This window comes from Balaenoptera musculus, chromosome 14, assembly GCF_009873245.2.
Source record: "Balaenoptera musculus isolate JJ_BM4_2016_0621 chromosome 14, mBalMus1.pri.v3, whole genome shotgun sequence".
In the NCBI taxonomy this organism is placed as follows: Eukaryota; Metazoa; Chordata; class Mammalia; order Artiodactyla; family Balaenopteridae; genus Balaenoptera; species Balaenoptera musculus.
Window position 1 is genome coordinate 27,506,806 of NC_045798.1, and position 26,656 is coordinate 27,533,461.

The 26,656-nt window shown below is 49.1% G+C and overlaps 1 protein-coding gene across 5 annotated transcripts in view; it reads right to left on the reverse strand.

The window, feature by feature from the left end:
* Positions 1 to 26,656, reverse strand: part of LOC118880025 (protein HIRA) — a 74,948-nt gene that overhangs the window by 10,620 nt on the left and 37,672 nt on the right. For all 5 annotated transcript variants that reach the window (XM_036823377.1, XM_036823378.1, XM_036823379.1 and 2 more), the window contains 11 exons: positions 22,998 to 23,195; positions 21,188 to 21,349; positions 9,429 to 9,633; positions 8,976 to 9,080; positions 7,250 to 7,398; positions 5,377 to 5,538; positions 5,203 to 5,261; positions 4,900 to 5,005; positions 3,255 to 3,377; positions 2,730 to 2,893; positions 912 to 1,000 (listed from right to left, as the gene is read on the reverse strand). In XM_036823377.1, the coding sequence (XP_036679272.1) occupies positions 912 to 1,000; positions 2,730 to 2,893; positions 3,255 to 3,377; positions 4,900 to 5,005; positions 5,203 to 5,261; positions 5,377 to 5,538; positions 7,250 to 7,398; positions 8,976 to 9,080; positions 9,429 to 9,633; positions 21,188 to 21,349; positions 22,998 to 23,195 (1,522 nt within the window). The remainder of the gene's footprint in view (positions 1 to 911; positions 1,001 to 2,729; positions 2,894 to 3,254; positions 3,378 to 4,899; positions 5,006 to 5,202; positions 5,262 to 5,376; positions 5,539 to 7,249; positions 7,399 to 8,975; positions 9,081 to 9,428; positions 9,634 to 21,187; positions 21,350 to 22,997; positions 23,196 to 26,656) is intronic.

The following is a 26,656-nucleotide window of genomic DNA, read 5'->3' on the forward strand; positions in this document are numbered from 1 at the left end:
GGCTGAGTGAAGCAGTGGAGCGAACAATGCCCCCAGTTCCCCGCCAACCTGTTCCTTGCCCAAGTCGATCAATTCACTCTACCCACTTGTGTGAGCCACAGTCTCATCTGTGCAATTTCATTACGTTCATTATTCTCTTTCCCTCACCTGCTCCATATCCAACCACCCACCTGCCCAGTCTTGTAGGTTCTGCCTCCAAAATACATCTTGAATCTGCTTTCTCTCCCTTCTCTGTGGCTGCCACATGGATCCAAGTTGTCTTCAGCTACTGCCAGGTCTGCCTTGTCCCGACTGCTCTGCTACATCAGCGCCAACTCCTCTGCCGGCTCCCACTGCCCTAGACTAAACCCCAGCTCCTCACAAGGTCCCTGGGATCCACCTCCTGCCCTCTCTGGACTCACGTCACACCCTCTCCTCTGCCAATGATGTTCCAGCCACAGAGGCCTCCATGGGCCAAGCCCTCTGTACTTCTGTCACCTCTACCAGCACATTTCCCGGTCTCCACGGAGCAGGCTCATTCCTGTCCTGGGGTTTCATCCTGCAAGTCCTCTTCCGAGGTCTCCCCGCCGCTTTCTCCCAGACACACCCATCACCGCTCTGTTGACTGAACTGCTTACTCGCTCACGTCTGCCTCCTGACCGGACTATGAGCCTCACTACTAACAAATCCACAGCCCCCGGCAGGCGGCTTTCCCAGCACAGGCGCGTGGCTGAGTGGACGCTCCCTCAGCCCCTTATGCCAAGGGCTCCTGCCAGGGTGGGTGGGCTGGCAACTCGCCCTCTCTCTGACGCCGGCAGTGTGCTGGAAGAGTGTAACAGGGAAGAATTTCAAAGCACTTTGGCTTACTTTTCAATTTCCACCTTTACTTTTCAGGAGAGATTTCTTGTGGCAAAAAGGAAAGTGGCACATACCACTACTGTTGACTCCCATTGGCTTCCAGTGGAGGAGTGAACGGGCCCCAGTAAGTCCTTGCATATTTCTCGGAGTCGGTATTCAAACCCTAATTACAGAAAACAAAAAAACAAAACAAAACAGAAATAGGAACACATTACAAAAAGAAATAAAGTCAAGAACAGGCTAAGTTGTTGTGTACATCAAAGCAGAAAGAACACTCACTTTGTTGCCTCCTTGTCTCAGTTCAGCGCTCAGAGGCCATAGCGAGAGGATCTGACTCACCCCCCCAATCCCGGGAAACACACGCAGTGGCCGCTGTGTGCTGGGCCAGGGAAGACAAGACGTGGAAGGTCTGGGACAGACCCCCCAAGGGGGTGGAGAATGTGGGGGCTGTGGGAGGAGGGGAGTGGGCTGAGGGGGGCCTATTGGAGAGAAGAGGTGGGGGCAGATGCACAGGGTCAGGAGGTGTCCTTCGGGAGAAGATGGGTGTGGGAATGAGTTTGGGCAGAGGAGACGGAGGAGGAGGTGGGGCTACCGCACAGATGGAGGGAGCACCAGCCACGCTGGAGGCAGAATCAGGGGCAGCCGAGGCCACAGGGAATGGAGGAAATCAGCCAGTGATAAGGGTGGAACCTGAGGATGCTTAGAGGAGAGCTGGTGTCCCTGTGAAGCTCGAGTCCTCCTCCCCCAGGGGAGGAAGGAGGGACAGAGAGGGGAGGGGAGTTGTTCGCGGGCCCTGGGCCAGATGCGCGTGAAGATGGAGAAAGAGAAGCAAGCGGTGGAGGTGAGGTGTCCCCTAGGGGGGCAGCCCCAGTGAATTGACACCCAGGATGGAGGAAACCAGAGAGGAGCCGGAGGCGGGCTTTCCGGGGGTATGGGGGTGAGGCCACACGTGACCTGAGTGCCCGGCAGAGGAGCAAGGCTGCAGGAACACCGAGTGTTTATTAAGTCTGGGCGGGATGAGTCCACACTGAACTCATCCCTGGGGTCTGTGGGGGAGGGGTCTGGCAACGTGACGGGCAAATTCTGCAAGTTACACCCGTAGAGGTCAGGCAAGTTTTTCTCTGTCTTTTCTGTACTTAATTTGTTTTCTCTAAATCATGAACAAAACAGGGGAGGAGTTGAAAGCAAAGCAAGAAAGGCAGGAGAGTGTGTGGGGGTGCCAGCTCCATGACCAGGCCCAGGCTGCGTGGTGACACAGGAGAGCTGGGGAGGGCCATCCCCAGGCCACGGCCCTGGAGGCCAAGCTCAAGCGGAGGAAGGCTGGCAAGGCCGGAGCCCACGCCTGCCTCACAGGGAGTCAAGAGGCTGTGGGAGGTCATGTCTTCCAACACCCTGCTGTCTGCTGACCCACAGAAGGAGCGGGGCGGGGCAAGGAAGGGGATCCTGGGACGGGGACATGGGTGTAAGAGCCCTGGTGGGGAAAGCTGGGCTGGAGGGCCGAGGGGAGGTGCTGGACAGCAGGCTGGCCCTTCCAGGCAGGACAAAGAGAGGTACAGGCCCACCGATGCTCTGAGGGGGCAACGAGGTCAGGGGGAGCTGAGCCTGTGTCTGTGAGTACTCTACCCCCACACCCTCCTGCCGCCAATCCTTGCGGCCTCAGGGGCTGCTCGGTTCAGCCCGTGGTGGGGCTGGACACCTGCTGAGCTGCCCACCTCACTGACTTGGGAGCGGGAGGCCAGGGCCCCAGGGGGCGACCACGGGAAGCCGGGAGGAGGGAGGACAGAGCCCAGGCTGCTGCACCTGGGCCCTGACACTCGGGCCCTCGGGAGGGTCCCGTTGGGACGGGGACTGAGTGGGGCCCGGGAGGACAGAAGGACGACCGGGAAGCTCACCTTCATTCACGAGGTATCGCACGTAGAGGAGGAGCCAGTGGCGGTACTCGTGGCTGGAGCGCAGGGTGAGCGCTGCGGCGACCTGGCTCTCCAGGTAGGCCAGGGTGGTCTCCTGCTGCACCATGTGAGGCACGGAGAAGAGCCGGGCTGCCTGCCTCCCTGAGCTGCTGAGGCGGGGAGGGGGCAGGTATCAGACTCCACAGCGGCCCAACCGCTCCCAGGTCCTGCTGCTCTGCACCTCCCATCTAGCCCCCAAGGGGACAGGCCAGCAGCCCAGGCACCCACCCAAAGTGCAGCCCAACATGGGGATCCATGACCTGCAGCCCCTCACACTGCCACCCAGGTCCTGAAGTGACAGAGCTGTGGCCCTGCACCCTGAGACAGTGCCCACTGTGGCTCCCAGCCCTCGGCAGCCCCAGCCCAGCCCTGTGAGTGCCGCTGGGCTCAGGCAGTCAGAAGGCAGGCCTCGGAGGGACCACGTCCACAAAGCCAGCTGGATGCCTCCCCTGTATCCGGGTCACCTACGTGGAGGCGCGGCCCTGGACTATGGCTAAGGGTCCCGAGCACAGCATGGCGTCCTGGGATGGCAGGCTGCTCCTGAAGTCTGCACACTGGGCCAGGGAGTCCTGCTTGTCAGAAACCAGGTTCCTGGGGAGGCAAAGGCAGGAGCGGAACTCAGGGAAACCAGGAGGCCCAGCAGAGGCAGGCGGCGAGGGGCACTGAGGGAGCCGAGGTCCCTGTATGCCCATGTGGGGCCTCCTTACTTGAACACTCTGGCCCCGGGTCTCAGGTCCTGGGGGCGGGGAGCGAGTATGCCTGGGATGCTAGTCTGCCTGGGAGCCCACATGCCGCGGCCCTCCGAATCGGCTGAGGAGTCCCCAGCATCCAGCCTCCCAGAGCTCACACAGCATTCCAGGCATCAGTGCTTCACATTCTCTGGATGCTTCACACAATTTAAAAACAGCCTGGTGCCTACAGAGTCCATATTTCCCTTCTCAAATAACCAGCTTGTTCCCATTATTATACTAATCACATACAATACACGATATTTTGCAATTTGGAAGAGCAGGGAGTGGGGATTTTGAGGGTTGCTGTTTTTTTTTTTTTTTAACTCAAGAAAGAAATCTCAGTCTGAGGATAAACTTGTGTCCGGCAACCCTTAACAGAGACAGGCTGGATGGCGGCACACTTGGGCCTGAAGGAGCAAGGCGCAGGCAGGAGAAAACTTTTTTTAAATTTTATTTATTTATTTTTGGCTGTGTTGGGTCTTCGTTTCTGTGCGAGGGCTTTCTCTAGTTGTGGCAAGCGGGGGCCACTCTTCATCGCGGTGCACGGGCCTCTCACTATCGCGGCCTCTCTTGTTGCGGAGCAAGGCTCGACACGCGCAGGCTCAGTAGTTGTGGCTCACGGGCCTAGTTGCTCCGCGGCATGTGGGATCTTCCCAGACCAGGGCTTGAACCCGTGTCCCCTGCATTAGCAGGCAGATTCTCAACCACTGCGCCACCAGGGAAGCCCAGGAGAAAACTTCTGATCGGCTGGTACACGAGGTACACCCTTTCTAACTCTGGGTTAAGATCTCTGATGTACAAAGAAGTTTTACAGGGACTTCCCTGCTTAGGACTCCATGCTTCCTATGCAGGGGTCCCAGGTTCGATCCCTAGTTGGGGAACTAAGATCTGCGAGACATGCAGCGCGGCAGAAAAAAAAAAGAGGTTTTACAAATATAGAAAAGGACTCCAAAATGGACAGAGCAAAGGTACAGACCTCACACGTGGTGAGTGACAGTGCAGCCCCACTAATGCACCAAGCCAGTCGGAGGTGCCCCTCGGCTCCGACTCAGCTACAAAAACAGCAGGGCCGGATGAGGCTGCCGTGAAGCTGACGGCACCTACGGAGGCCAGGCTGGAACTACTCATCGACAACCATAAAAGTTCAAATGTCTGCTACAGACAAAGTGACCCCCGGGGAACAGTGGAGGGGAAGGACAGCGTCCCTGTGCACAGGTCTGAGGGCAGAGAGGCAGGGGGCTGGCAGGGATGGGGGCTGCACTGCAGCCTCCACTCTGGCCAGACTCCCAGGAGAAGTGGGCCAGGCGGGGCCCTTGCTGGCTGTGCTGGGTTCTGGCTCAGATGGACCCTCCAAGGGGCAGGGCTCAGGGCGGTGTGCTTACCACGCAGACAGTGATGGGTTGAAGCAGTAGGCCTTCCCGTCCGACAGGTTCATCACGGGGATTCCATGCTGCGTCAGCAAGATCTGTGACACCGTCATGTCACTTCCTAGGGAGACACCAAGAAGGGGTTCCAGCGTATTCTCGTCAGCGGGCTCCATGGCTCCCACAGCCCTAGCCACGCAGACGGGACCCCAGAGCCTGCTCTCCGTCTCGGCTGAGCGGGGCCCTTTGTGCCAGACCTGGACTTGAGCTGCCCGTCCCCAACCCCACCCCAGGGATGGGGCGGCCCCCTGCCAGGCTCACCTGCCAAGATGGAGTGTAGGGACTCTTCCTTCACCACCACTATCTGCCTGTGCACATCCCTGGGGGAGACAGGAGCAGCTCACCCTCCAGCCGGGCCCAAGGGCCTGTGTGCCGGTGGGGCGACCCTCCCTGCAGCAAGGGCACCCACACAGCCGCTCCCGCCCTGCCTCTCACCAGACGGACAGCGTGGCTGTGGCGGTGAGGGCCATGACGTAGGAGCCGGTACAGTGCAGGGTGGAGATCGGGGATGGCAGCAGGATGGGAGGGAGGAGGCGGCGACCACAGGTGGAGAACACGGACAGCATCCGCTTTTCACAGGCGACACACACCACGTCACTGGGGGAGCAGGGGGCTGGCGTCAGGGAGGCTGGGAGCTCTGGTGGCCCCGAGATGCAGGGACAGAGCCAGGCCGGGCGGCAGAGCTGATGGTGCCTACTGGAGACCTCTGCCTGGAGATGGAGTCCTCGCCCCCATGCGGTGGCTCAGGCTTTTCTGGGCTCACATGGAACTGCCCCCAGGGAGCACGTGCCCGAGGACCAGCGGCCCTGACAGTGAGCCAGGAAGCAGGCCTCACTGTTTGGGAGCAGCTGCAGAGCATCCCCCCGACTGTCTCCTAGCTGAGACCAGCCAGAGGGGCCCTGGGAGGCCTCTGCCCAGACAGGCCAGGGGGAATGTGGGGACGACAGGGTGCGTCTCCCACATGGGGCGCCCAGCTGTGCTCAGAAGGCCTTCGAGACCGGGGTGGGAGAGACATGTCGCTCCCTGAGCGAGAAAGGCTTCACCACAAGTGTGTCGGCGCAGTCTCATGTCTCTCCTCTGAGCGTCCACTAGGCCCCTTGGCTGTGCCCGGCACAAGCAGGCTCTGCCTTCTTAGTGGGGCCCCCTGGGGTGAGAGCGAGCCTAGAGTGAGGCCAGAGCCTCAGACCCCAGGCAGTGGGAGCAGGTGTGCAGCCAGCACAGCAAGGTCCGGCCCAGCAGCCCACTGGAGCCCTGCTCCAAATCACTTCTGGGCTGCCAGCCGGCGCCTACGGTCTGCACTGGCAGCCAGCTCACAGCGAGGTCAGCCAAGGAAGAGGCCGTGGGCCCGTGTTCTGTCTGCTCGTCCCTGTGGTCAGGGCGCACCTGCAGCCAGCCCGCTGCCAGGGATGCCGAACCTCTGGAGCTGTGGCGCGGGGGGCAGGTCTGCACGCTGGGCTGGGGCCTGGCTGGCCGCTTGGCCGGACTCCCCGGCAGCCTCTAGGTCACACGGGGAGGCTGTGCTGACACACCTGGCCCCCAGCTGGGGCGTGCCGGCTGCCTTGGGACCAGGGACGAAGGGGGAGCCCCAGGGGACGGAGGGAGGAACAGAATGGTGGTTCCGTCCAGGCCCAGCACCTGGCTCGCTCAGGGCCAGGGTCACAGACATTTGTGAGAGTGTTTCACGTGCAGCCTCATGAAAAAGGATTCCGGGCCTAATGAAAACGACCACATCTAAGCTGACAGCTTTGTAAGACCCTCGTAGGGGTACTGAGAACACAGTCCCGACTGGGGCCATATGTCCCCGGGTCCTCTTTCCAGATGGAGCACGTGCGGGGCCACCTCCAGGGGTGGTGGAAAGACACTAGGTGACTGACCACCGAATTCAGGTCTCCCCCAAAAGGGCAGATCTGGAAAGGGCTGGACTTGGGACTCAGAGGACAGTCAGAAATCCATGCTGACTTCCTTGGATGAAAACCTGGGGTCCAGAGAAAAGGCCAGCCAAGGTCAGAGAGACGCAGGCAGAGCTCGGCCTGGAAATGGAGACTTCAGGAATCCGACTAGAATGCCCAAGGGGCTTAGGTGACCCTCCAGGACTCAGTTTCCTCTCCTGTAACACGGGGATGATGGTGCCACCTTCAAGGGGTGTCCCAGGGACTCGGATGACTCAGGCACCAGCTCAGTCCCAAGCGAGGCTGGGCGTAGGCCTCCCTCAGACAGGCCACCTCCCAGGACAGCCCGGTGCCCTACAGCACAGTGCGGGGTCTTGCTTTACGTTAAAGGCAGGTGGGGTGGAGACCCCTGCTCTTACCAGCTGCCGGCAGCGGTGAGGATCCGGCTGGTGAGCACCGTCTCCCACTCCTTCCCTTCCCGGCTGCACTTCAGGCGGCTCAGCTTTATGCCCCCCACGGCCGTCACCTCGTTCTCCACCTCTATGTACATGGAGGGGTCAGAGCTCACCTGGGGGAGAGAAGCAAACAGAACGTTTTCAGCAGCAGTGGCCTCAGACGTGGGCCACGGACAGGGGGAAGGACATACAAGGGTGGACAGAGTTGCCGGCCAACAGCAGGCTGGGGGTGGGGGTGGTCACAGGGCAGGACAGGGGGCCAGAGGTCCCAACGTGCAGCCCCCAGGGCAGGGCAAGTCCCAGGAGCTGGTGTCCACCTTGTCCTCTGTGCAGTGGAGCAGAGAATCGGTGTCACAGCTAAAGACCTCGAAGCCTCTGGATCCCACCACCTCCTCTCACAAGGGAGGATGCAGAGAAGGCAAGCAACCGGCCAAGAGAACACGGCACAGAAGGACCCCAGCCCGCTCGGGGGGACATGGGTCTCCTGACTCCTAACTGAAGGATCTTCAAAGACTGTCAGGTTTGGCCAGAACAGAGGCTGTGTTGGCACTTGGAGGAAAGGTCTGGAAAGCCCTCAGGCTCTCCAGCTCCTTGGCAGTGCACCTTGGCATGCACACTGGAGCCCAGTGTCACTGACAGGAGGGTCCCCAGAAAAGCGTGGGGAGATGTGTGCAGTTCAGCACCAACTCCACACGGGCTCAGCCTCGTGTTTTGTGTCTGGGGAGCTGACAGGCAGATACCCCACATGGGACCTAGGTGAGCGGTTCGTACTTGTGTGGCCACACAGCATGGTTTGTACTTGTGTGGCCACACAGCGGGTGAGCTGGGGTGGAGGGCCGGCTGTGGCTGGGGGCTGGGCCCCCAGAAACCAAGAACAGCCCCACACAGCACTCCGCAAGGAAGGCCCTCGGGTGAGGGGGGCCGGCTGAGTTTGGGAGGGGGATTTGTGCGAGAAGAACCAGGGGGCCCCACCCTTAGACCCAGAAGGACCTGTCCACCTGCCCTCTGGCAGCCCTGAGGGGCAGCCTGGGCTGGGGCAGTGTGCAGCCCACCTGCATGTGGGGTTCTAAAAGGTTTCCCGAGGACATGAAACTGAGCTGAGGTATAGAGGGTGGGAGATGACGGTGTGTGCAAGGCCTGGCACGGGTGCTGGGATGAGCGGCCAGAGGGCCTCTGCGAATAAAGAAATACTTGCTGTAGATCTGTGTTTTGAACAAGCCTGTAGTTAGAAGCTTCCACTCGAGACCTTGAAAGGCCCTGATGATGACCCCACGCTGGGCACTGGGAAGTGGACGGGCCAGCAGGCTGGTCAAGAGACAGACCAGTGCCACACGGTTCCATGGGCTGAGCCCACGGCCGACAGTGGAGATCGAGGAGGCTTCCAGGAGAAGGAACACCTGGGACAGGTCTTGAAGGAGCTGGGCACCCAGAAGATGGAGGGCAAAGACATGGAGGAGAGGCGTGGGGGCTGGGGAATCGAGGGGTCCCAGAGAAGAGGCCAGCCATCTTGTTAAGATTGGGTGGCTGCTCTGCTCAGCCACAACTTCCCCCAGAAGGTGATGGAGAGCCACTTGAAAGCAGCCCCAAGTCTGTGACAATTCAGGGTTTACACCTCCCAGGGGGTGGGGGTGGGCAGGCGGACAAAAAGAATGTGCAGTCTCGGGAGGGAGGGAGGCGGAGGCCTGCTCACCTGCAGGGTGAAGGCTCTTTGGGGGCCCGGCATGGGCAGCTTCAGCGCAGCTGCTGGGACGGACAAACACACGGCGTCCTTCTCTGCAGTCAGGGCAGCTGGGGACTGCAAGAGCAGAGATGTCCCTGAGCCCTGCCCGGCACTGGAGGGCAGTGCCAGGTAAAGGTGAGTCACCAGAGGTGAGGCTGGGCCTACTACCCGGGCATTTTCACCCTCTGTGAGGGTAGATGATCGCTACAGAGACCCCTACTGCAGAGACGAGGCAGCTGACCCCAGGGTGGGGCTCAAGGACTCCGGGTGGGTCAGGGGCAGTTCTGGAGGTATACGTGTCCACGCCAGCTGTCCCCACACTGATGAGGCACGCGGGGCCCCCCTTCTTCCCCAGGGCATATGCAGGCCCCCACACCGAGCTCAGGAGGTGGGCCGGGGGCAGCACTGGCCCGCCAGCCTCACCTGCACAGACAGGGACATGGGCATGAGCCGCGAGTCCTTCCGAGGCCGCCCTTTCTTCTTCTTCTCCACCGTTTCCACCTCGAGCTCCAGCTTCCGCTTGGAGAGCGAGGAGGGCTTAGTCACAGGGACCTTCTCATCGCTGTCACTGCTGCTCTCCAGGACATCCCGGGGCCGCAGCTCCTTCACAAGGCTCTGCTCTTTCAACCTGCACAAACACAGACACCCGTGGCTCTTGCACAGGACTACTAGTTTCATGATAATCAATAAAATCCATACTCATCTCCAAAAGTTAACAAATTAAAAAAGTAGGAGAGGACTTCTGGTTTCGGCTGTAAGATGCAAACAGCTTGGGAGTTGTCATTCTCACTCCTAAAATAAGAGGAAAACTGAAAACCTGTATACCAACAACTCTTCTTAGACCCACCAGAGAAACCGCTGCCCTGACAACTGGAGACAAGGCAAAGACATAAAACCGCCTGGAGCCCCACCAGGGAGGGAGGAGGGCACCTACACTTGTGTTAGTTTTACCTCCAGGAGCTCCACCAGTTGTCTGTCATGGGTGGAGATCAGGAATGGAGTGCTCCTCCCATATGCTTTGGGCTGAGAAAGGGGAAAGCAACCACTCTGAAACACACCCAGAGTCCTGTTCTCCTTAACAAAAGCCTTCCCCCGAGGAAAATTACTTTACTGAGTATGATGTGACCTGGGGGCAGGGCAATCAACCAACTCCAGCCTAGCTCCCCTCCACACGCACTAAGAAACTCTCCTGAAGGTCATAGGCCAAGGGACTCTGGCCCAACAACAACATAAGAGACTTAATCATGAGACTAGAGAGTGCTTCTCCTCCCCAATACCTCACAAAATCAACAGGGCCCCTGTGTAATAAGAACACTAGATCACAACTAAGAGAAATGCAAGACACAGACTCCATTTAACAAGGAGTTTCTAGGGAAACTCAAGGAAAACAGGGAGAGAAAAGCAAGGACACCAGAGGAAATGGAAGCCTCTGACACCTGCAGCTTCAGGAGACAGTAAACAAGACCTAATTCTTACCAGGTAAACAAAACCTCACATTAAAGACCTTTTACCCCCAGTTCCTATTACTTAGTACATTATGTCCAGGTTTCAACAAAAATTACAAGACATGATAAAAGGCAAAACAAAATCAAACAAAAACCCGAAATGAAACACAGTCTCGAGATGAAGCAGGATCAGAACCAGACTCAGACATGGCAGCAATTTTGGAATTATGAGGCCAGGATTTTTAAATAACTATTATTAATATGTTAAGGGCTCTAATGGAAAAATCTGGACAACACACAAGAACAGATGGATCATATAAGCAGAGAGAATTTAATAATAATAATAATAGCTAAGACTTTTTCAAAATTAATGAAAGATACCAAACCACAGATCTGAGTTGCTCAGAGAACACTAAGTAGAATAAATACCAAAAAATCCACACCTACCTACACATAACATAAACTGCAGCAAACCAAAGACAAACAGAAACTCTTGAGAGAAGCAGAGGGAAAAATATACTTCAGCTAATAAGGGACAGAGTAAAGATTACAACAGACCTCTTTTCAGAAACCATTCAAGCAAAAACTGACTGAAGTGAAACATTTAAGGTGTTAAAAACAAACCCACCAATCTAGAATTCTGTATCCATTGAAATTATATCTCAAAAATGAAAGAGAAATAAAGGTTTTCTCAGACAAAAACAAAAAAAAGACACTAGAGGAAATGTGTTGCCAGCAGAACTGCCTTGCAAGAAATGTTAAAAGAAGTTCTTCAGAGAGAAGGAAAATGATACAGGTCAGAAACTTAGATCTGCATGAAGAAAGTGCTAGAGAAAGAATAAATACTATAAGAATTTTTATTTGTCTTATTCTTAATTAAAAGATAACTTTTTGGGAATTCCCTGGCAGTCCAGTGGTTAGGACTCTTTGCTCCAAATGCAGGGGGCCCGGGTCTGATCCCTGGTTGGGGAACTAAGATCCCACATACCGCAATAAGCACGCGTGCCACAACTACTGAGCCCGTGAGCTCTAGAGCTCAAGTGCTGCAACTAGAGAAGCCCGAGTGCTGTAACAAAGACCCAGTGCAGCCAAAATAAATAAATAAATAAATTAATTAATTTAAAAAAAGAACAAATCACATTCTCGAAATAAGAAATAAAAAATAGAACATAATCATATTAAAAAAAAAATCCCTTGTCAGGGAACTAAAATCCCACAGGCCACACACACACACACACACACACACACACACACACACACACACACAGAAGTAAAAGATAACTTCTTGCTCAAACTAGTAACAGCAACAATGTATTGGATGATAAGTGAAATAAATAAACAGTAGCAATGTTATATGTCCTGGAAAGAAAGAATTGGGAATACTTTGTTAACAGGCACCTGCACTACCCTTCAGCATTATAACATTATTTGAAAGTGTACTTAGTTATAAATGTTTATTTCAAACTGTAGGGCAACCACTAAAAAAAATTTAAAAAGCAGTACAGTTGACATGCTAAGAGAGACAATGGAAGAGATACATTATCTTACTATCTAAGATATTCTTAGATAATGCTAAGAGATAATATAAGAGAGAGAAAATGGAATCATACCAAAAACATGCTCAATTAAAACCAGAGAAGGCAGAAGAAAAAGGGGGAGACCAAAATCGTTAAGAATATGGTAGATATTAATTCACTATATCAATAATCACTTTAAATATAAATATTCCAAATATACCATTAAAAGAAACTGACAAAAAGAATGAAAAAGAAAACCCAAGTATATGTTGTCTACAAGAAACTCAGCTTAAATATAAAGACACATAAATTAAAAGTAAAGGTTGGTTCCAACTATATGACATTCTGGAAAACAAAAAACTATGGAAATAGTAAAAAAAAAATCAGTTATTGCCAGGGGTTGGGAGGAGAGAGGGATTAACAGGCAGAGTGCAGAGGATTGTTAGGTCAGTGACACTATTTTGTATGATACCTTTATGGTGGTAGATACATGTCCTTATACATTGTCCAAACCCACAGAATGCACAACACCAAAGGTGAACACAATGTAAACTATGGACTTTGGGTGATAATGATGTGTCTGTGTAGTTTTATTGGTTGTAACCAATGTATCACTCAGATGTGGGATGTCAACAGTTAAGGCAGAGGGGTATATGAGAACTCTCCGTACTTTCTGTACAGTTTTGCTGTGAACCTTAAACTGTTCAAAAAAAATAAGTCTACTCTTTAAAAAAAGGGATGGAGAAGGACATGCCACGCTAACACTAATTAAAAGAAAGCTGGAGTAGCTGTATTAATCTCAGACAAAGCAGTCATCAGAGTAAGGAAAATTATCAAGAATAAAGACAGGCGGGCTTCCCTGGTGGCGCAGTGGTTAAGAGTCTGCCTGCCAATGCAGGGGACACGGGTTCGAGCCCTGGTCTGGGAAGATCCCACATGCCGTGGAGCGACTAAGCCCGTGAGCCACAACTACTGAGCCTGTGTGTCTGGAGCCTGTGCTCCGCAACGGGAGAGGCCGGGACGGTGAAAGGCCCGTGCACCGCGATGAAGAGTGGACCCCGCTCGCCACAACTGGAGAAAGCCCTCACACAGAAACAAAGACCCAACACAGCCAAAAATAAATATAAATAAATTAAAAAAAAAAAGAATAAAGACAGGCATTATATGATGATAAGAGGGTCGATTTTCCAAGAAGACATAGCAATCCTTAATATGCATACATCTAACAATAGAGTGTGTTAAAATACATGTGGAAAAACTGATAGAACTGGAAGGAGAACTAGACAAGTCCACTATTATAGCTGGAGATTTCCATATACCTCTATCAGTAATCAACAGATCCAGCAGACAGAAGATCAATGAGGACATAATTAATTGAACAGTACCATCATTCATTGTATTTAACTGACATTTATAAAATACTTCATTTATCAATAGCAGAATACATATTACTCTCAAGATCACATGGAATATTCACTAGTATAGACCATATTCTGGGTCATAAAACATACTCTAACAAATATAAAAGAACAGAAATCATACAAAAGTATGCTTCAAGACCACAACAGAATTAAAGTAGACATCAAAAACAGAAAGCCAGAAAACTCACACATCTTTCATGATTAAACAACATTTCTAAATAACACATGGATCAGAGAAAAAGTCTCAAAAGAAACTTTAAAATATTGAATTAAATGAAAATGAAAACACAATGTCAAATTTTATGGGATACAGTGAAAGCAGTGCTTAGAGAGAAACTTATTGCAGAGAATGCATAAATTAGAAAAAAAGAAAGACCTGAAATAACTTCACCTTTAGGAACTAGAAAAAGATGAGCAAGCAGTAGAAAATTAATAATAAAAATAATAAAAAATAAAATAACATTAAATAATTATAAATAGTAAATAAAAATAATATTAATGCAATAATAAGCAAAATAATGTAAAGCAAGCAGAATAAAGTAAATAGTAAAAATTAGAGCATAAATCAATGAAATTGAAAAGGGAAAACAACAGAGAAAAATCAATGAAAGAAAAAGTCGGTTCTTTGAAAAGATCAATAAAATTGATAAACTTATAGTGAGGCTAATCAGAAATGGAGAGAGAAGACACATATTACTAATATCAGAAATGAAAGGGGAGGGACTTCCCTGGTGGCGCAGTGGTTAAGAATCCGCCTGCCAATGCTGGGACACAGGTTCAAGCCCTGGTCCAGGAAGATCCCACATGCCGCAGAGCAACTAAGCCTGTGCGCCACAACTACTGAGCCTGTGCTCTAGAGCCCGTGCTCCACAACGAGAAGCCACCGCAAAGAGAAGCCTGCGCACCTCAACAAAGAGTAGCCCCCGCTCACTGAAACTAGAGAAAGCCTGCGTGCAGCAACAAAGACCCAATGCAGCCAAAAATAAATAAAATAAATAATTTATATAAAAAAAAGAAATGAAAGGGGAGGTAAGCAACAAGGATTTACTGTATAGCACAAGGATCCATATTCAATATCTTGTAATAACCTATAATGGAAAATAATCCAAAAAATATATAACTGAATGATTTTGCTACACAAAATACACTGTGTGAGACTAACACAATATTGTAAATCAAGTACATATCAATAAAAAAAGAAAGAAATGAAAGGGGGCCCTCACTACTGATCCCATCCATAGACATTAAAAGGATCATAAAGGAATATTATGAATGACTTTATACCCATATATTTGATAACTTAGTTAAAATGGACCAGTTCTTTGAAAAAAAAAAATCCACATAACTCACACAAGGAAAAATAATCTGAATAGACCTGTATCTATTAAAGAAATTAACCAACAATTAATAATCTTCCAAGAAAAAAAGCACCAGACCCAGACAGTTTTACTGGTGAATTCTATCAAACATTTAAGAAAGAAATTATACCAATTCTCCACAATCTGTTCCAGAAAACAGAAGTAGAGGAAATAAATCCTAACTCCTATGAGGCCAGCATTACCCTAATATCCAAACTAGATTACAAGAAAGAAGAACTACAGACCAATATCTCTCATGAACAAAGATTCAAAAATCCTCAACAAAATATTAGCAAATTGAATCCAACAATGTATAAAACGAATTATACACCATGACCAAATGGGATTTATTCCAGGTAGGCATACTGATTTAACATTCAAAAATCAATTACCATAATCCAACACATCCAACAACACTAAAGAAGAGCCTTATGACCATATCAACTGATGCAGAAAAAGCATATGACAAAACCAAACATCTATTAATGATAAAAACTTAACAAACTAGAAATAGAGAACTTAACTTGATAAATAACCACACAAAAAACTTACTGTTAACATTGTACTGGAAGTCTTAGCTAATGCAGTATGACAAGAGAAGGAAATAAAAGGTATAAAGATTGGGAAGGAAGAATAAAACTGTGTTCAGTGAATAAAAACATCAGTGATGACACTGTGTCATTGTAGAAAATTCCAAAGAATCAACAACAACAAAATCTGTAACTAATAAGCAATTATACCAAGGTTGCAGGATACAAGGTTAACATACAAAAGTCAATTACTTTTCTATATACCAGCAATGAACAAGTGGTATTTGAAATTCTAAACACAATACCACTTATACTGGTGCCAAAAGAGCAATAATTTGATAGAAATATAACAAAATATGTACAAATTCTATATGAGGGAAACAACAAAACTCCGATGAAAGAAATCAAAGATCTAAATAAACTGACATATTCTATGTTCATGAATAGGAAGACTCAATATTGTTAAGATGTCAACTTTCCCTAACTTGATCTAGAGATTCAATGGAATCCCAATAAAAATCCCAGGAACTTATACTGTAGTGTCAACAAACTTATTCTAAAGTTTATATGAAAAGGAAAAGGCCCCAAAATAGATCTAAACAACTGTAGTCAATTGATCTTTGATAAAGGCAAAGACATAGAATAATCTTTCAACAAATGGTGCTGGCACAAATGGATGTCCACATGCAAAGACTAAATCTAGACACAGACCGTACATCTTTCACAAACGTTAACTCAAAATGGATCATAGATCTAAGTGTAAAATGCAAAATTATAAAATGAGAACTCAGAAGAAAACACAGTAGGAAGTCTAGGTGAGCTTGGGTTTGGCAATGAGTTTTTGATACAACACCAAAAGCATGATCCATGATAGAAAAAAAAAAATCTAATGCGTTGGACTTCATTAACATCAAAAATTTCTGCTCTGAGAAAGACACTGTCAAGAGAATGGAAAGTCAAATCAAAGACTGGGAGAAAATATCTGTGAATCACATTACCTGAATAAAGACTTGTATCTAAAATATACAAAGAATTCTTAAAATTCAGCAGTAAGATATAACCAATTAAAAAAAATGAACAAAGATCTGAACAGGCACTCACCAAAGATGAGATGGCTGATAAGTGTATGAAAAGATGTTCAGCATCATATGTCATTCAGCAATTGAAAATTAAAACAAGATACCACTAAGCACTTATTAGAATGGCTAAAACCCAGAAAACTGATGATACCAAACGCCAACAAAGATGTGGATCAAAGGAACACATTCACTGTTGGTGGGACTGCAGTCATTTTGGAAGACAGTCTGGCAGTTTCTTACAAAGCTAAACCTAGTCTTACCATACCAACCAGCAATTGCACTCCTAGGTATCTGACCAGTGGAGATGAAAACATATATTCACACAAAAACCTATACGTGACTACTGATAGCAGTTTTATACATCATCTCCATATAATTGCCAAAAAATGGAAGCAACCACGATGTCCTTCAATGGGAGAATGCTTAAACTGTGGTACATACAAACTATGTGTATCCATACAATGGGATAAGATCTGGTAATAATAAGAAATAAGCTATCAAACCATGAAAATGCATGGAAGAACCTTAAATGGATATTACTAAGTGAAAGACACCCATTTGAAAAGGTTAGGTACAGTATGTTTCCAATTATATGACATTCTAGGAAAGGCAAAACTGTAGAGACAGTAAAAAGATCAGTGGTTTTCAGTTATTCAGGGAGGAGGGAGGGAGGGATAAACAGCTGAAGCAAGAGGGATGTTCAGGAGGTGAACTTACCGTGCCTGATACCAGACCCTCCTGCTGCCTCGGAAGCAGGAAGCTTGGCCCTAAGTGAATACTCACTCACTGCCACTTTCTTTCTTATTTTTTTGGGTTGTTGATTCTTTTATTTATTCACTGCCTTTTCAAGGGAGAAGCTGAGAATGGCAAACTTGATGAGCCCTTATTCTATAGTTCCTGCTGGAGCTGTATGTGTGGCTGAAAGGCCTTATGAGATGTGGGTAACACAGCTACTGAGGGACAATCCCTGGTGACATCAGGGCCCAGGTCATGCATCAAGACTTTGCCCTCTAGCAGCCCGATTCAAGGGGTAGCCTCTGCACTTCTCAAAGCAGGGTCTGGCACTCCCCGAGAGCTAGGAATTGACAGCGTTAAGGGCCATGGAGACCTGCAAGGTGAACATCCTTCCTCAGTGAACAGAAGGAATTCCTAGCTATGGTGCCCTGTGGTTTCACTAAGGTGGAGATTGTGTTTTATTCTGGCTATTCAGACCTCACTCCATTTCCAAAACTGAGATTTCAATACTTGCTTAAGCCTGTGAAACATCGGCCACTCCCTCTTGACCAATGCCCCACAGCCCGCCCTCTTTGGGGAACTCCTGTTAGGTGCACGCAGACCCTACTCTCTGCCCTCCAGACTCTCCTCCTTGGGCTCCACCTCTTCACCTCTGCAGCACCCAGGCCATTTCCTCAGATCAAATGCGCTCCTCAGCTGGGCCTCCTCTGCTGTCAAATATGCCCACTGAGGTTTTTTTTTTTTTTTTTGGACACGTGGCTTGCAGGATCTTAGTTCCCCGACCAGGGATTGAAACCTGGGCCCCTGGCAGTGAAAGCACTGAGTCCTAACCACTGGACCGCCAAGGAATTCCCTCCGCTGACTCTTCAATTGAAATGATTATTATTTTTCTTTTCCAAAAGTATTTTTGGGTTCATTTCCAAATCTATCTGGTCTTTTTGATGGTGTATTATTCCTTACTGAGCTATAATTCACATACCATAAAAGTCACCATTTTAAAGTATAGAATTCAGTAGTTTTTAGTATATTCATAAGGCCATCAATCATCACCACTAAGCCTTGCACATTTTCATAATCCCAAAAAGAAACTTTGTATCCATCAGCACTCACCCCATCCTGCCCCGGCAACCACTAATCTACTTTCTGTCTCCATGGATTTGCCTATTCTGGAATTAAATATAAACGGAATCATATAACATGTGGTCCCTTGTGACTGGCTTCTTTCACTTAGCATGTATAAGCATTCCATTCCTTTTATGCAAGTATTACCACATAATATTACTGATATATTGTATGGATGTACCATATTTTAAAAATCCATTCAATTGACGGACATTTGGGATATTTCCACTTTTTGGCTATTATGAATAATACGGATATGAACTTTTTTTTTGGCTGTGTTGGGTCTTCATTGTGGTATGTGGATCTTTCGTTGCAGCATGCAGGCTTCTCTCTAGTTGTGGTGTGCAGGCTCAGTATTTGCGGCAAACGGGCTCTCTAGTTGCGGTGCTAGGGCTTAGTTGCCCCGCAGCATGTGGGATCTTAGTTCCCCGACAAGGGATCGAACCCATGTCCCCTGCATTGGAAGGTGGATTCTTAACCACTGGACCACCAGGGAAGCCCCCTGATATGAACTTTTGTGTACAAGTTTTTACATGAATATGTTTTCAATTCTCTTGGGTATCTACCTAGGTGTAGGACTGCTGGCTCAGATGGTAACTCTATCTTAACCATTTATGGAAACGCCAGATCATCCTCTGAACCAGCTGAACCATTTTACAATCCCAACAGAATCTATGAGGGTCCTGATTTCTCCCCATCCTCACCAACACTTCTTATTATCTGACCTTTTGATCACGGATCCTAGTGGGTGCGAAGTGGTAGTTCACTGTAGTTTTGGTTTGCATTTCTCTGATGACTAATGATGTTGAATGTCTTTTTATGTGCTTATGGTTGTTTGTGTATCTTCTCTGGAGAAATGTCTATTTAAATCCTTTGTCCATTTTAAAACTGGGTTATTACTCTTTTTACTGTTGATGTGATTTGCAAATATTTTCTCCCATTTAGTAGGTTGTCCTTTCATTCTGCTGACAGTGCTCTTTGAAGCACAAAAGTTTTAAGTTTTGATAATGCCCAATTTTTCTATTTTTTCTTTAGTTGCTTGTGTTTTAGGTGTCACATCTAAGAAATAGTTTTCTAATCTAAGGTCACATCTATGTTTTCTTCTAAGAGTTTTATAGTTTAACTCTTACATTTAGTTCTTCAATCCATTTTGATTTAATTTTTATACATGGGATAGTATACGAATCTTTCCTCATGTTTTCTTTATCTTTCTTGTCTTTGACCATCTTATGCGTGTTTATTTTACAGCCACCATCTGACCATCTACCATCAGAGGTACAGAGGTCTACACCTTCTGCTCCTGACGTCTCCTGACATGCGTGGATGATCAGGGTTTCTTCACGGGCTTTGTTCCTTTGGATTCTGAGTCATCTCAGGCAGTGTTTCTTTAGTGGGAACACAGTACCCCCTGGGGTCAGGATGGATTTGTATTTGCTTTGCCAAGTGCCTCTGGGGTGTTAATTAGACTAGAATCTTCTTTTGTGTCCAGTTCTTGGCTTGGTGATTTCCAGATGACAAAGGTAGTGTTAAAGTGACCTCCAATCCACTTGAGGGCAGGCCTGTGGTGACACAGCCTCAGGGGAAGACTGTTTTCCTAACTCAGAGGGCAGGCTGAGACATTCCAGGCTCTGGCCATGTTCCTATGCTGTCAGTCAGGTTTCTTCTAGTCCCCCTCTCACTGGAGGTACACTTTTTTAAGCAGCTTGACTTCATGCTAGTGTCTTAGTTCCAATCCCTACGTGGCTCAGGCCTAAGGCCCTGTCTCAAATCTGTGTGGCCATTAACACTCAAGGTCCTTGTTCACCAGGCCAGTAACCTCCTGGCCTAACACCCACTGCTCTGGTTGTTTTGTTCACTCTTAGATTTTGGCTCCTAGGGACTTCACTTACTTTCTTGTGAACTAGTCACATACTTTAGGGACACATGTTACGTTTCATCCAGCATTTCAGAATGTTTAGCAGCAGGGAGGTTTCAGATCCTCTATATTGCTGGGCAGAAAAATTGCTGGGTAAAAAGATCATATGAAACACCTATATAAAACAGACGTGACCACACTGCAGACCCCACACCAAAGTCACAGAGGCCACCGATGACCTGAAGGGACAGTTCTCCCATGCTGGCTTCTGGGGCCTATTCTCCAAGGACGAATCCCACTCAGACAAGCAGTTTTGAGAACATGGGTGAAGCCCCGGGGACAGTACAGTGTGGCTCTAGCTCCAAGACACCGTCCATGGCAAGGACAGGTCTCATCCCAGATGCTCCCTCCACTGGGCACCTTCTGGCCATGTGGCTCCTGCAAGAGTCTCTGGCCCACGTCCCTGATGTGGCTAATGGTAACGCTGAGCCCAATCACCTTGCAGTGGGTCACAGCTCCAGGTTGGCACTCAAGGCCCCGGCCTGTGTGGAGGAAGGTGACCCGGCCCCCCCTCAGACTCTCCCAGCCTTCAACTTGCTGGACCAGGCAGTGAGCTCTGTGCCACAGCGGGCTTGGCAGGAGGCCCTCCCAGGAGGCAGAGAAGCTCTGTGTCAACAACAGAGGCTGAAACACTCAGTGTGGCTCCTCAGGAGGACTCCTGCCGCCCCGTGACTGCTGCCTGTACTCAGGAAGGTGCAGAGGACATGCTGCAGGGGCTCAGAAGCCCATTGGACCTCACAGAGGCCTCCCCTCCATCACTTTAATCTCAGCTCCCGACCTCCTGGTCAGTGTCTGAGCAGAAAGCCAGGACCAGAGCCTTCTACCCTCTGACCATCTCAGCACAGCCTCTGCACCCACCAGCCCTCGTGCCTCTGCCCTTTGGTCCCCACCCCACCCCCACCCCATGGCTCCGTGAAGCAGCCACACCTTTCTCCTCAGAGTGGTGGCTCCTGAATACAGAGGGACAGGAGTCTGCACCCTCACGGGAAGGCGGACATGGCACGGCTGGCCCAAGTCTGTACCCTCCCCATCTCTGGGACCCCACACAGCCACCACCTACCTTTCCATAGCTGTCGGGGTCAAACCGACCAAGGCAGGAGCCCCCGGCGTGGCTTTGGAGCGCTCCGTGAATCGGGAGTCGAACGCTTTCATAGGTTCGATCTTGGACGGGGTTGTCAGGATGGAGGGGGACGGTGCAGCGGGAGCAGAGGCCGCATTCACGCTGGGGGTGGGGTGGAGACGGAAGGCCACATCAGCACAACCCACTGAGGATCCGGGAGTCCGGGATTTGTGGGGCTTGGAGCCAAGTGAATGGGGCACAAATATCAAACTTCCATAAATAATTTCAAGATGTAATTGACTATTGCCAACTTTCTTTAATACCTTCACATATTAAAGTTCTGGGAGTTTGGCTTTCTGAGAAGGCTGTGAGCAAATGCACTCACACCCATACCACTTTAGTGTTCTCAGAGCTTCTGGGGGTAGCATGAGGCCTCAACTAGTGGTTCCTACAACCCCGTTTTCCTCACCATAAAGCTCTGTCACCACAACCTGAATACAGCAGCTCCACCCAACCCGCTCTGACCACCAGCTCTGACCATGGTCTCACAGGGACAATCACACACCCTTTATGCTCTCCTCCAAGTGCTCCCTGTGTCTCTGACTCCACAGAGAAAAGGGAGCTCAGGCTGGAGCTTGCCAGCTCCCTGTTGTCCCGGCACATCCCACACATTGGGTCAAAGCCACGGGGCCTCCTCTGCCCACATCCGGGCTAACTGCCCTCCCCGCTGCAGGACCCCAGGCCAGATGCCCGCAGGCACCTGTATGACCCTCCCCTCCTCTCCCGGAACCTGCACGGCCAACTGTTGAACATTTTGCAAACCTGGTGTCCTGTCCTTCCCCAGACACCCTTCCTCCCAATGCTCTGCTTCCTGACTGGTCTTGCTGCTCCATACCCTTCTCTTCCCTCAAGGGAGAGGGGACACTCGAAGCCTGGCGCATGCCTCCACAGCCATGACACCAGAGGCAGGAGCTGTGATAACGCACGGCCCTGTCCCTGGCGACGGAGGGTCACGTTGACAGTGTCAGTTGTGTGCCAGTGCGGCAGCTAAACTTGGGCCCCACTGTTGTTCGTTTCCTAAGGTGCAAGTCTCAGCGCCTGTGTGTCCACTCCAGGGAGAAGCCAGCCTTCCTCCCCTCGCCCACCACTCCTCAGGCTCCGGGCCTCTGCTCTCGCTGTTGCCCCTACTCCCCAGCCCCGTCCCCTGGCTCAGCCTAAATGAGAAGCCTTCCTGAGATCTGCCCACCAAGGCCCTCAGAGGGCCAGCCCCGCACCCCTGTGGCCACCTCTTCCCCTACCAGCCTAGATCCTCCCCGGAGATGAGGACCCACCAATCAACCCCTGCACACGTCGGGCCTGGCACAGCTTGTCACTCAGAGCAGGTGCTGGGCAAATGGCTCCTGGCTCTTAGTCATGCTCCTCTGGTCCTTTCAGACTTCTAGTTTGGTTTCCAGGTGATGGCCAGTGAAGACACGGGCTCCCCGAGCAAATGCATTTTGAGTGTGAGGGGAGTCTGTGCCGTGGCACACGAGCAGGCTGGCCGAAGGTGGGCTGGCCCTGTGGCAGGTGACGCGTCACTGGCCAGTTGCCACCCTTAGTATTCCCATCCTGGGACTGCATCTTCCCCCAGGACATGAAATCCTCAGGGCCCTAATCATCAGACTCTCCTGATCAAGGCTCCCTTCTGAGCAGGCCCTCATCTGAAACCAAGCACTTGTCTCTTTTCTTTACTGAAGAGGCCACGAAGTGTCCCTGGAACTGTCCAAACCACACTTGCCCAGGTACAGGACCAAGCTTGGCACCTACTCACCTGTCCTTACTGACAGAATCGCCCGCAGGCCTGGTGCCGGTCGCCGCCACAGGCTCGGTGGAAGGCTTCGAGGTGCCGAAGGGGACGGGGGTGCTGGAGTCCAGCGGCAGCAGCTGCGGGCTGCTGTGAGAGGTGAGCATGGTGCCCGCCAGGGAACCCGAGAGCGGGATGCTGTTGAAGAAGGCCGTGGAGAAGTCCCTGTTGTCGAGAAGGAGAAAAGTCAGCCTTGGACGTCGAGCACCACGTCGAGTACTTACACATCCTAAGCAAATTTTTTTCTGGGTCCAATGGCAATGTATTTTCGTGGCAGAATTTTTATGCAAGTTACAGAAAAGTAAAAAGGAAATTAAAATCACTTCATACACTACATTTAATTAGATCTAAGATGAACTGGTACTTTATATACCACTAAGAAAGAAGAAAACTGCGACCGATTATAACTGTCAGGTGTCACTGATAAGCCGCACCCTGATCTCAAGAGGTGTTACCATGTGCAAATGTGTCTTGGGGCTGGGGAAACACAGCGCAAAGAGTGGGCCTCCCTTTCATTATGGGCAGCATGGACGTGCCATGGTTTACCCAACCAGCCTCTCGTGAGGAACAGCTGGACGGTTTCCTGGTGTTTCTGTAACACACACTGCAGTGTGCCAGCTGAGGGCCCTGGGTATCATGGCTCAGCCACGCACAGGCTCTGAGGCCTTGGGCACCTCAGCCACCATGTCTGCAAAAGAGATGACAGGACCCTCCCCACGAGGCCGCTGTCTGGACTAACCTACTTCCTGTAGCGCATGACACGGGGCACACACAGAGACGCCTGCTGTTGTAACTGTCATCCCACTTGTTTCACACGTTACGTGGGATAAATTCCTAGAAGGAACTGCAGCAGCAAATGGAATGTTCATCGATGATTTTGGATAAATAGTTCTCAAGAGCCTTGCTTTGAGGTTCACCTCACAAGCCGTGCATGGGTGCCTATACCCTCAAACCCTCATCAACGGTTTTATCAACTTCTTGATACCTGATAATCTGAGAGATGAAAAATGGTATCTTACTACAATTTTCATTTGCCATTATTTTGATGCAAGGTTGAAATTTTTTCATCTAGAAACATCTGATTTCCCTTTTTTGGGAGCTGTTTGTTCATAGCTGTCATCCATTGTTCTATTTGGTTATTGGTCTTTATTATTGATTGTAAGACCTATTTACATATTCAAAAATTCCTATATGGACAGGAAATATTTTCCCCAGGATGTTGTGTTTTGACTATTTATCATGTAATTTTCCTTGCAAAAACATGTTATTTTTGTGTGGTCTAACTTTTGTGTAATTTGTAGAAGACTTTTTTTACCTCTGAGGTTATGAAAGTATTCTTCTATGGAATATTCTAAAATTTTAAATAATAAAAAAATTAAACATTAAAAAAAATCTCTGAGATGTTCAGAATGTTCTCTGAAAAATTTCTGAGCTGTGCAAAATTTTAATGCGTGAGATAGGGCTCCAAATGTTTTTTTAAATTTATTTTATTGAAGTATAGTTGATTTACAATGTTGTGTTAATTTCTGCTGTACAGCAAGGTGACTCAGTTATATACATACACACACACACACACACACACACACACACACATTCTTTTCCATTACGGTTTATCATAGGATTCTGAATACAGTTCCCTGTGCTATACAGTAGGACCTTGTTGTTTATCCATCCTATATATAATAGTTTGCATCTGCTAATCCCAAACTCCCAATCCATCCCTCCCCCACCACCTCCCCCCTGGCAACCACAAGTCCGCTCTCTATGTCTGTGAGTCTATTTCTGTTTTGTAGATAGGTTCATCTGTGTCATATTTTAGATTCCACATACAAGTGATATCATATGGTATTTGTCTTTCTCTTTCTGACTTACTTTACTTAGTATGATCATCGCTAGGTCCATCCATGTAGCTGCAAATGACACTATTTCATTCTTTTTTATGGCTGAGTAGTATTCCATTGTATATAAACCACATCCTCTTATCCATTCATCTGTCGATGGACATTTAGGTTGTTTCCATGTCTCAGCTATTGTGAACAGTGTGCTATGAACATTGGGGTGCATGTATCTTTCTGAATTATTGTCTTCTCCAGATATGTGCCCAGGAGTGGAATTGGTGGATCACATGGCAACTCTACTTTAGTTTTTTGAAGAACCTCCATACTATTCTCCATAGTGGCTGCACCAATTTACATTCCCATCAGCAGTGTAGGAGGGTTCACTTTTCTCCCTTCCCAGCATTTGTTACTTGTGGACTTTTTAATCATGGCCATTCTCACCAGTGCGAGGTGGTACTTCACTGTAGTTTTGATTTGCATTTCTCTAATAATTAGTGGTGTTGAGCATCCTTTCATGTCTCTGTTGGCCATCTGTATGTTTTCTTTGGAGAAATGTCTGTTTAGGTCTTTTGCCCATTTTTCGATTGGGTTGTTTTTTTATTATTGAGTTGTATGAGCTGTTTCTGTATTTTGGAAATTAAGCCCTTGTCGGCTGCATCATTTGCAAATATTTTCTCCCAGTTTGTAGGCTGTCTTTTCATTTTGTTCATGATTTCCTTTGCTGTACAAAAGCTTGTAAGTTTGATTAGGTTCTGTTTATTTATTTTTATGTCTTTTTAAAAATAAATTTTTTTATTTTTTATTTTTGGCTGTGTTGGGTCTTCGTTGCTGTGCGCGGGCTTTCTCTAGTTGCAGTGAGCGGGGGCTGCTCTTCGTTGTGGTGTGTGGGCTTCTCTTGTTGTGGAGCACGGGTTCTAGGTGCACAGGCTTCAGCAGTTGTGGCACGTGGGCTCATTAGTTGTGGCTTGCAGGGTCTAGAGCTCAGGCTCAGTAGTTGTGGCACGTGGGCTTAGTTGCTCCGCGGCATGTGGCATCTTCCCGGGCCAGGGCTCAAACCTGTGTCCCTTGCATTGGCAGGCAGATTCTTAACCACTGCGCCACCAGGGAAGCCGTTGTTTTTATCTCTATTGCCTTGGGAGACTGACTGAAGAAAACATTGGTACGATTTATCTCAGAGAATGTTTGCCTATATTCTCTTCTAGGAGTTTATGGTGTCATGTTTTTTTTTAATTTTATTTATGGCCGTGTTGGGTCTTCGTTTCTGTGCGAGGGCTTTCTCTAGTTGCGGCAAGTGGGGGCCACTCTTCATCACGGTGCACGGGCCTCTCACTATCACGGCCTCTCTTATTGCGGAGCACAGGATCCAGACGCGCAGGCTCAGTAGCTGTGGCTCACGGGCCCAGTTGCTCCGCGGCATGTGGGATCCTCCCAGACCAGGGCTCGAACCCACGTCCCCTGCATTGGCAGGCAGACTCCCAACCACTGCGCCACCAGGGAAGCCCTGGTGTCATGTTTTATATTTAAGTATTTAAGCCATTTTGAGTTGTTTTTGTATATGGTGTGAGGCAATGTTCTAACTTAATTGATTTACATGTGGCTGTGTAGCTTTCTCAACACCACTTGCTGAAGAAACTGTCTTTTCTCCATTGCATATTCTTGTAGGGCTCCAATTTTGTTTCTAGAGAGTATCACTTCCTGACTTCATTTACTGAATTAGGTAATGATTTGTCACAGATGCAAAATATTACCTTTAAAGTTCTCATAAATATTTGAGTCTATTTCTGAGTT